Source organism: Wasmannia auropunctata, unplaced genomic scaffold (assembly GCF_000956235.1).
Source record: "Wasmannia auropunctata unplaced genomic scaffold, wasmannia.A_1.0 LD336057.1, whole genome shotgun sequence".
In the NCBI taxonomy this organism is placed as follows: Eukaryota; Metazoa; Arthropoda; class Insecta; order Hymenoptera; family Formicidae; genus Wasmannia; species Wasmannia auropunctata.
In genome coordinates, this window is record NW_012026833.1 from 594,071 (window position 1) to 605,018 (window position 10,948).

The following is a 10,948-nucleotide window of genomic DNA, read 5'->3' on the forward strand; positions in this document are numbered from 1 at the left end:
AATTAATATCTTGTTAACGATTGTGAATTTTGCAAAATGGTAGAGGACTTTTCGATTCAGTTTAGTCCGTTCTACCTACCCATGAACGGTCATACACCTATTATGAGACACCCAGTATAATAGTTCTTAAAATATTATTATATAATATTATTATATAATCTGTATAATATACATATAATATACAAGAGAGAGAGACAGAAAAAAAATTAATATTAAAATTGATATTAAAAACAGTAAGACTTGTACTGCAAATGCAAAATAAAATTACTCTAATTGCAACAATATCATGCATAGAATATATTTCCCTTAATTTTAGAGGATTCCTTTTGAGGCTATAAGAATAAAATCCTTCAAAGATATAAAGGATTCCAATAATATTAAAATTATTTTTTAGATTAAATAAACACGATAAATACAAGAAACATTATAAATTATCTATAGAACGTGGACAAACGGAATTCTACTGTAATAATAAAGTGTTTTTACTTTTCCTCGACGTTTCTTACGAGATACTGCGACGAAAAGTTACGACAGTTCTGGATATTTACATTTAGGAAACGTCATTGTTATACTGTCTATTGACATATAAATTAATATTCGGTATAATATTAAAACTGTAGCGCGCGCGTATCATGAAAAAAATGATTTTACAAAAACTTCCACAATATTGTACTCGGGTAATTATTACTCGTAAGATAATGATCAGAGTTCGAACCTCGGTGTCGTTTTTCCCATTTCAAACTGCATGCGTGCCGTGACAATGTCACAAGAAGCAATGCCATTTACCTGTTCAAATAGCTTGATAACATGAAGTTATGCCACACTAAATCGTTACACCGGCTTGGAGTGGGAAAAACGAACGGCACTAAAATCTGCCCTAGTAAAAAAGAACTACTAGTGCAGTAAAAACATTATACTGAAATGTAGTAGTGACACTACTGAATTTCAGTAATGTTAGTAGTTCTTTTTTAATAGAGCGGACTCTGGTCATTACGTTGGTCAGTTTCACAATTAATATTGTGGAAGCGAACGATATTTGAAAAATATCGTTCGCTTCAAATCATTATTCTTTTTTCGTGATAAGCGCGCGCTACATAGTTTTAATATACTGAATATTAATTTATGCATCAAATTAATCAAGTTTTTGTGTGTCAAACTACGTGTTTAGTAACATGTAGACCACGTATGCCATGAATTGCTGCCATTGCTATTTTCTTGGATATGTGCTTAATATCTGATATATATTAGTAACATATGTTCTTATATTTATATATTGTAGATTGATATTTTGCAACAGAGACTCGCAGAAAACGTTATAAATTCTAAAAGAAACACTGAAAAAAATTACAGAAGATGCTGGATTTTGACGAATAAGACTTAAAATTTGCAGGCCAGATTTGCTGTATATAACAGTGTTGAAAAATATAATAAAATATTATTTCTAAAAACAAAATTAAATTCTTGAATGAAGTAAAATATTTGATTATTTAAAAGAATCGTTTGTATAAAACAAATGCATGTTGAAGAGAAATACAGTAATACCTGGCACAGGCAAATATTGCGTTGGTAAAAAAATAAGACAATTAAGGAATTTAGTTACAACCTGATTGCGAAAATAGGTGAAAGATCTGTGGCTTCTCTATATAAATAATGTATTCGCCGATTTCAGTGGTAAGCAATGTGTCGCGGGTCCTCCGAAAAACGAAAAAGGTAAGAACTGCACTGTAAGTTTACAATCTAAAATTAATCTGATCAAATTATCAAGGAATACTCATATTGCTTGACAATATAAATTTTGCAGCAAATGATATTTTTCAAAGACTATTTTCTCAGATACATATCTAGCAATTAAGAAATAACTTGCCGTCATTTGAGATCTAATTTGCGATTATTTCAATTACTGGGTGAAATTTTATTAAATTTAGCTTAAGAAATTAAAAACTTTAGAAAAACTTTAGTCTGGATTTCAATATCGATGAAATAATAAAGAAACTAAAATTGATGCAATTATAATTAATCAACAAATTTTTAAGTCTCAGACGAGAGATGCAACCAGAAGGATCAAACTCGGTCATTTTTAATGGAATTACGCGTCGGAGATTGTGGGAATTGTTAGGAACTGCTTGTGTCTTCCTGCTCGCACCTCTCATCGTAATTGCTCTGATCTTTTTATACATCTATCGTCGTTTGGTCGAGATCGCGTTAAGAATTCAGTTGCTGAACAAGTTCGCCGGTCTCTTAAAGGGCACAGATTGCATATGGGCCATTGAAGACGCCGTTTCTCCATCTATTATCAATGTCTTGTTGATATTGGAAAAGACCGCGCAGGATTCAAACGCGAACTTCCTGGAGTCTTGGAGAATTCTGATGAATGAACGGATTGTTTCGAAGGCCTCTGGCACGACGCTTGAGAAAATGTTTTACCTTCGAAGTCAGAAATATGGCTACTATTTTTGGGAGAGAAGCGAGACAGTGGACCTGAAAGACAGAATTAGATGGCTGGAGTGTGTGAACGCCAACTGTGACGGGTCTTGCGAGGATATCTGCAGCGAGTCCTTCAGGAAGACCTTGGAAAGCGTGTGCAACAAACCGTTGCCCAATGATCACCGGGCCGCGTGGGAGATTCTTGTCGGGAGACGCTGTCCGAGGTCCAGATCTCACGAAAAGGATCATTTATGTTCCGATGAGAGCTTCAACACCGACATCCGGAAAATTCCCGTGCTAATTCGCATTCATCATTCTCTAGGCGATGGGGTGGCCTTTCGGGACCTATGGTTCGAAGCGATCGCCGAGAAGGACGAGACAAAAGAGGCGAGAGTAAAGATCAAGAATATCGCTTCGTCAGGCGAGACTGAAGAACGTTTCAAGTCGTTAAAACAAGTGAAAATGTTGACCAAGCATACGTGGTTGAGTCACAAAGTTATCGTACTGACACAACTGTATGAAAGAATTAAAGAGATCACGCGGATAACGATGGCTTTATTTTCTTATCCGAAATACATCGTTCAACTAGCTGTTCGTAGTATGGACAAAAAGTGCGTTTAGTATTTGGTTTATTGTGCACTAAAAAAAAATGTTTAATCCATCCCATTGGAAACAGATGAATAAAGAAATTTATTTCAGTATTAAACTAAACGCCTGAAAAAAGGCAAAAAAATAAAAAGATGTTTAAAATCTCTATTTTCAAAATTAAAATTTATGATTTCACGAAATATAAATTCTAATTAGATATATTTAATATATCTGTCTTTTTTATATTACTATTGGAAATTAAAGCAACACCTTACACACTTCGAAAAATTGGTAAAAAAGTGAGTGTAACTTTAACAAAAATGATTATTAAAAATAGATGTTACAAGAAACATTTTGAAGTTTAAAATCTTTACTTTTCAATACTTTAAATCTGATTGTTTTTTTATTGAGCTACATAGATACACATAAAGATCCGTTAAATCTCAAAATTTGTTATAAACTTTGGAAAGTTTCATGCCGTAAGTGAGAAGTCGAATACAACTGTAGTTTATAACTACCAAAAGCGTGAATGTTTAATTTTAATTTGCGTACTTGTTGATTGTCGTGCAATTATTGTTCACCGAGTTATTCGGCATTGAAGCAAAAAGTATCTTTTTTACCTTTAAGCATAAAAAATAAATGAAATAATACTCGCTAATGAAAAAAAGTACAAAGTTCTCTTTAAAATGTATTTCTCATTATTTTATCATTTTATCGCACGTAACTTCGAACATTAATAAAGAAACGTTATTGAAAGCTTCTTATCTGTTACATAATTGCATTATTTTAAAAATCGCTGGCACGACGTTTGAGAATCTGTTCTATCTTCGAAGCCAAAAATTCGGCTAGTATTTTTGGGAGAGAAACGAGAAAGTAGAGGTAGACTTGGAAGAAAAATATGTTGAACTTGTTTACTCACTTAGGTGAGTGTAATTTTGACAAAAATGTTTCTTAACTTTTAGAATTTACCTATTTCTCGAAGGTGTATAAAGTGTGATGCTTTATGTTTCGCTAGTAGTGTATACGAAGTATCGTTGGAAATAAGTTTTGTTATAATAAATATCATGGTGCAAATAGACATCACGAATAAATGCATTATGAATAAATGTATATTTTTACAGCGCTCTGCATGGTCCACCTCAAACGGGTGAAAAGATAATGTTTTACTGGTTTGATAACGTGACAAATGATAAATCGTTGAATCTTTTCATGAAAATTCGCGAGATAAGAAAACATACAGGTTCCAAATTTGAAGATATAGTATTGGCAGCTTTTTCCACTAGTGTATACAAATATCATTTACGCGTAAGTATAATGTATAAAAAGCAACAAATAAGTCTAAAGAATTTCATTCAAAAATATGTTTAAATAATATCTAGAAAATGGAAAGATTTTTTACACATTTATATTTCGTCAATCTGCATTCAAACTTGTTTTACTATTATAATTTTTCTTATCGTATTATATTATCGTAGATCAAGAAAACAGCTCCCGATGCATTAACAGTTGGTTTTCCAGTAAGAATGGCAATACCTGGGCAAAATTTAACGTTAGATAACAACTTTTCGATTGCTTTCTTGCGAATTTGTATCTCCAATGTGAATGGGCAAACAATCGTCGAGCCAAATCGGGATTCACAGTTTTTTAAGCGTCTTCAAGATATTACGAGAGCAAATAACGAGCTTAGAAAGCGTTTAGACATCTTCCTTAATTATTGGTCCATGAAGTACCTGTTCGCGCTATTGCCGGTGAAAATATTGAAGGCTTTTCTTTTAATAAGTGACTGCACGGTTGGGTTTAGCAATATGCGTGGACCGGAAAAAGCTCATATTCTGAATAATTCCTTGAGCAACATTGTTTTCTGGGTACCAAACAGGTATTGTATTTATCCTTTTTTTACAATAAATAAAATTATTATTTATTGTAGCAATAGGTATATGTATAGATGCATCATAATTCGTTTCCAGTAGCACTACTGCTCTCGGCCTATCTCTGATAAGTTACGGAGGCAATTTACAACTGTCTTTAATAGCTGATAAGTCAATTGTAAAGAATGAGACATCTTTTAACGAGCTTTTAGAAAATACTGTACATGAAATAGAGAACGCTTATAATCATGTTGTACTGATGCGATTGAAGCCATCAGATCTTCCCATAGAAACACCTGCGGAAAATGGTAATTCAAATTGAATTTTTAATTATAATACTTCTACATTTAATTTCTATATTTTTTTATATGCACATAGCAATAAAATATTTAGTAAATTTGTGTTCACAAAATGAATCTTTGTATTTTTTCAGATATCGGCATGTTTCGGAAGAAAGAAGTATGAGTGACTGAATTATTTTATCTCTTTTAATAATGAAATATTCTGATTAATGTGAATGCATTTGTGCTAAGAGTATAAATTACTTTAATACATTTACATTTAATATAAGTAATATTAAATAAAAGTAAATACGGTTTTTATGAAATTATTTATAGAGATTAATAATTTAATCTTTATAATAAATTTATTTAAAACTGTATTGTATTAATAAAGTTTTTTAATTTATACTTTGTGATGTATAAATATATATCTGTTAGTTAAAGAATTCGAAATTATGTTTTCATTAGTTAATCTAGTATTATCTGTTTAGTATTGTTATCTATTTAATTTTATTAATCTTATGTTTGATTTACATGTATATATATATATTTTTTTTTTGTGATAGCAGTTAAGTATACAAATATCGTATTATAATACAAGTGATATGATGATGTAATATTGATGTAATATTAATATCACTTATATACGCATGTTATCTGTAAATAATATTACTCATATTGTATCAGTCTTATCATGTAAACACAGCCAATGCATATCAGTGCCTTATCACCATGCATTGAACTAGCGATTCAGCGATGCGTGTCTATTTCAGTAATGAGATTGACCTGTTGGTAATTACTGATACGTCCCATTATTGCATTAAAATTTTCCAATTACACAAGTCTATATCCGCCTCTAATCATCGCTCATTCAAATTAAGTAAGTTTACGGCACTCGATACTTTTTCTCCAAATACATTCAATGTGTAAATAATACATCTACCTAAATATAGATCCGAATTCAAGGGATACAAAGATGAATAGCTGGTCGCAATTGCGTATTACTGGTTGTGAAACGTTCCCGCCTCAAACAACTGACGTTATATATTCAATAGCGGCGGAGCTAGGTGAATGAAATATGGGAAATAACTGCTGCGAAATTAATACATGTATTGTGAAATGATGAAATAGCATTTATTTTATGTGCTTAACCACAAAAAAAAACCTGTTTTAAATATTGAGAAATAATGATTGGTTAACAAAATCACTCTTTTTCCAGTAACTTAATATTTTTGAATGTATGATTTATTTAAGCACAAAAAATAGTTATTTTTGAATAACTTTTTATTATTATACAAATATAATAAGTAATATACGTTTTTTGCATGTTTACAGCGTTTACTCCATTTGTGCATAACTATACAATGTATTTACATTAAAGTCTTTAAATTACACTTAACTCTTTGGTATAATAATCAAAGTGTTCTTATGGATTCGAGATCATCAACAGTCTTGCTTCCGTTGCACCGACATCTCGGAAGACGCGACTGCCATCCACTCGTTGGACGTCGACTGGAACCACGTCAGGCCCAAGGAATATCTGCCATTGAGATTGGCGTGCTGGCAATGACTGAACCACCATCCACCCCGATAGTTGGCCGCGCAGTCGGTGGTGCTGATGTCCATGTCACGATCTTTGGCGCTGAACGCCATGCCGTCCTGATAGGACAGCGCGTCGGTCGCGTTGCCCGAGTAACCGGATACGTGCAGCCGGTAACCGGTCTCCTCGGAATCGACGGTGAAGTGCTCGTACTCGGCGCGCCAGCGCACGCCGTAGGTGTCGGTCAGGTCGACCCGCAGCCTGCTGCAATTGTCGCGGGTGAGCCGATGCAGCGCCTCGTTACCGAGCCAGAACTCGCTGACCGGCGAGCCGAAGCCGACCGAGTACTCGTTCCAGGTGCGATCGAAGTCGACCGCGCCGTCGATTCTGCGGGCGACGACGATCCATCCGGCGCGGCAGGAGGCCAGCAGAGGTGTCCCGGGACCGGGTGCCAGCAGAGTCAAGCCGTCGCGCTCCTCGCAATTCCCCGGAAGGGAATCCACCATCAGGCGATACTGATCCTCCACCTGTTCCAGCTCGTGCGTGACGTTCGCTGCCTTGGCCAGATTCCGAGAGAGGTCCAGTCGGCTGAGAGTCTCATTCAAGGCGTCCAGACTCTTCCGCTGCACGTCGCTCTTCTCCTGCAACTGCGACGCGCTCACGCTCAGCGCCTGAACCGCCCGGCGAAGATTGCCGAGCTCCTCCCTGGTCAACGACAGCTCGGCCGCCTTTCGCGCCGCATTTATCTCCAGCCTCGCCAGCTCCCGCTTCACTTCGGAGCGATTGGTGAAAACGGCCTCCTCGAGCAGACGTACCGAGTCGTACAGCCGTACCACCGACTCGTCCAGCTCGTTCATCGACACCAGATCCCGGCTCGCGTTGGACACCTTCATCGAGAGCTCCGCCTGCGCCAGCTCGAGGCTCCGCACTCGCTCCTCGAGATTCTCGCGGTCCTCGTACACCACCCGCTTCTCCACCATCGCTCGCTTCCGCGCCACCACGGAGATCTTCCGCTCGACGTTACGCAGTCGTTCCTCGAGCCGAGCCCGATGAGCCAGGGCGCGAGAATAGCTGTGCCTTCGGGCTGACGTAGCCTCGTGCGATCCGCTCACCTCGTTGCGAAAGATGTCTGCCTTGCTGCGATACTCCGGCTTGTGCGGATCCTGCCGCTGTCCGGGCAGCGTGCAGGACTCGCACTTCAGGGACTTCAGCTCGATCTGCACCGTGCTTAACTGCCAACAAATGAAAAAAAAGGTAAGTTTTTGCACGGCAAAAGCTGTACAGGTTTTTGTACGGCAAAGTAATGCTGACTCGGCGATTATTAAACTTAAACATCTCTCTATGACTGCAGAGATCTTTAAAAACAAGATCTGATAATTGATAATACAACAAGTTCTCAAAAGCGATTAGCGAAACCATCAGTAATCTCGTGAATCTCTTGGTTCCACAAAATAAATTTCCTCTCGATTCTCTTTAATCCATCGACTTTTTACAGGCGGTCCTTGATCGCGTGGTATGCGTGACTGCACGTGTGTCACACACACGCGCTTGTGGAATGCGTGAGAGTAGGGCCACAGCTGTCGACTCGTGTGGCTGCGGTCGCCAGCGTGTGTCAAATATCACAGACGGTAAGGATCGCCGAATCGGACTTATGTTGTTGGGATCAAAAACGAATTTACAAATACGCGCATAATATGAATTGTAGAATTTCTCTTATGCATTAAGAAAGAATTCAAGATTATTAATTTTATATACAGTATCGCGCATATTACTTTAATATATTATATAATATAATTTCGTGTGCTATTTATAAGTATTTTTTTTAAATAATTGAATTAGTAAATACAATAATCCATTATCTGTCGCGTTTCTTTTCCTCAGCAAAATATTTAAAAAATCCAATACTTTATGTCATCAAAATAATTTCGCATAAGCAATTGAACGAGATGAATTTTAATTTAATGAACTTGCATATCTCTATTCCGCCTAATGGCCTAATTTGCCCTCAATCTACGCAAATCTTATTCTTAAATTTTATTATATTTGACTTGTTATGACGATTGAGAGTTGAAAGTAGAAGCGCAAAAGGGCGGCAAGTATTTAAGAGGGGGCAGGAGGGTAAGGCCGGTGAGCCCGATGGGCATATGTGCGCGGCTCAAACGAAAGGCCCGTTGCGCGGGCGAGGCGGGAGGAAGGGAAGAGGAGGAGGAGGAGGTTGAGAAGCAGCTGCCAAGCGGCAAAACGAGAAACAGGAACGAAGCAGCTGGCCGCCCCGTGCAAGGCGCAGGTGCACGACCACCATACCCCCTTTCTTCTTCCTGCCGTAAATACTAAATGGTAGCGGCAGCCGTTATCTACATGGACGCCCGTTGTCCGCGCGTGAGCGACCGCATGCCCGGGCCCTTCGGCGTGTATACGCATACCACGAAATCGATCTCGAGGGCCCATTGTGGGCGAAAAAATCGGCCGTGATCATTGAGCGGCACGCGCGCGTCTAGGAATTCCGGGCATTCCGGCAGATCCCGTCGACGACGATGTATTGATGAACGTGCGTAATATACACACGTTTCTTTACACAATAGAATATATTATTCATTTGTCTACAGATTTTATTTACATGTAAAAGAGAGGAGAATCTGACTTCGGTAACGCTCAATCTTAAACATCTGCCGATTGAGCACTGAATTATAATACGTATCAGTACGGTAAAATATTCAAAAAAACTGACAAATGTATATCCCAGATATAAATTTTACTTCCCACGAAGAACAATTGAAAAATTCAAGATTAGGAGCTGTTGCTTCAGAATAAAGTAAATTCTTTGTGCAATAAGTAAATCTCTCTCCTCTCATTTCATGCCTGGTTTGGTCCGACCGCGTTGCAAATTGGTACCACCTGCCTATCATTTTCTGCTTTCTCTCTCTCTCTCTCTCTCTCTCTCTGAGGTATCAGCCTTACGCTCTAACATCTGCAAAAAAGAAGAGACAATTTACCTGACTGCTGACGTCCGCGCAGGAGCGGGACAGGAGGCTGGCACGTTCCTTGGTCGCGGCGATGTCGAGCCTGATGGTGCCGAGGGTGGCCTCGATCTTGGTGATCCTCCCCCCGAGGTCGCGTATGCTCCTGCCGACCTCGGCGACGTCGCCCTTGAGCAGGGCCAGCTCGCTCCTCATCCTCGAGCGCTCGGCGAGCTCCTCGCTGGCGTTCCGCGTCCTGAGCACCTCGGCGACCTCGCTCTGCAGCTCCGTCACGGCGCTGCCTAGCCATCGCACCCTCAATCGCTCGTTCTTCGCCTCGTTGCCGCTTCCGCCGCGAAGAGCGTTCACTTCCTTCCTGCACGTGCGAGGGGGATACGATTATAATGCGTTTTTTTTTTTGTGGTGCCCCTTCATTGTAATGATCATATCTTTTCTTCGCGTTTCGTAAAAGCAAAATAGAGGAGACAGCTAAGACCGACGTACTTTTAAAAGAAGGGTGAAACTAGAGATTAAATCTCTATATTTTTATCTCTTATTATCAAATTAACTTCATACGTTTTTTAATCGTATTATTATTTTAAAAAATGCGTTACTGTCTAAATTCCGTCTAAATTCAGTTAGATTTGACTGTTAAATTTTAATCATTTTTATATAAGAAAATACGAAAACAGTACCGTGTCCTGTTGCTTGACAGAAACCTTAGACTTCAATTAACTCCTAAGACTTCTCGCACAGGTTGTTAGCGTAATTATGCACTTGGTGAGTTTTAGTATACACATATGTGTATTGTATTACAATACACTACATGCAAAAAAAAAAGACGAAGCAAATTGCATCTTACCTTAGTTGCTTCACTTCGTTCCTAAGGACGATGAGTTCCGTGTTCTTCTCCATTGCCTGTTTCAAACTCTCCTCCAGGGCATTATAATCCTCCTGTCGATGATCCAATAACGCGCTCACTTGCTCCTGCAGCAGCTTGATCGTAACATTGAGCTCCTCGTCCGCGCGCGTGCCGGCAATCAGCGTATCCGCAGCGAAAATCGCTGATAACAGCAATAGTAGATTCGCCATCTCCGCCGATCTCTCTGGATATCTTCTTTCAAATAAATCCTCGAGTACCGTGTGTGTGTATTATTTTATCATTCACACACACACACACATACACAGAGTCTGAGGCCTCGATAATTATTTTTAATCGATACTTTTTATTTCCAGATTTAATGTCTCTTAAATCCTCGCATTTTCGAATTCTCGTCACAATCTCGACTT

At 38.5% G+C, this 10,948-nt stretch overlaps 2 protein-coding genes across 4 annotated transcripts; one reads left to right on the plus strand and one right to left on the minus strand.

Annotated features, from left to right (window-relative positions):
- Positions 1-902: 902 nt before the first annotated feature.
- Positions 903-5,424, plus strand: LOC105450693. Of its 3 annotated transcripts, none has more exons than XM_011690646.1 (7): positions 903-998; positions 1,670-1,710; positions 2,034-3,035; positions 4,134-4,317; positions 4,488-4,888; positions 4,980-5,188; positions 5,314-5,424. In XM_011690646.1, the coding sequence occupies exons 2-7, from the start codon at positions 1,679-1,681 to the stop codon at positions 5,343-5,345; spliced, it is 1,860 nt and encodes a 619-aa protein (XP_011688948.1). In that variant the 5' UTR covers positions 903-998; positions 1,670-1,678; the 3' UTR covers positions 5,346-5,424. The 3 variants fall into 3 exon arrangements, with proteins under 3 accessions (XP_011688948.1, XP_011688950.1, XP_011688949.1); XM_011690648.1 differs by having other exon boundaries at positions 2,040-3,035; XM_011690647.1 differs by having other exon boundaries at positions 903-953.
- Positions 5,425-6,584: 1,160 nt separating this feature from the next.
- Positions 6,585-10,750, minus strand: LOC105450699 (protein scabrous-like). Its single transcript, XM_011690657.1, has 3 exons — positions 10,521-10,750; positions 9,695-10,034; positions 6,585-7,933 (listed from the first exon to the last, which is right to left on the minus strand). Exons 1-3 carry the CDS (start codon positions 10,748-10,750, stop codon positions 6,605-6,607), a joined length of 1,899 nt encoding a protein of 632 aa, XP_011688959.1. The 3' UTR covers positions 6,585-6,604.
- Positions 10,751-10,948: the final 198 nt, after the last annotated feature.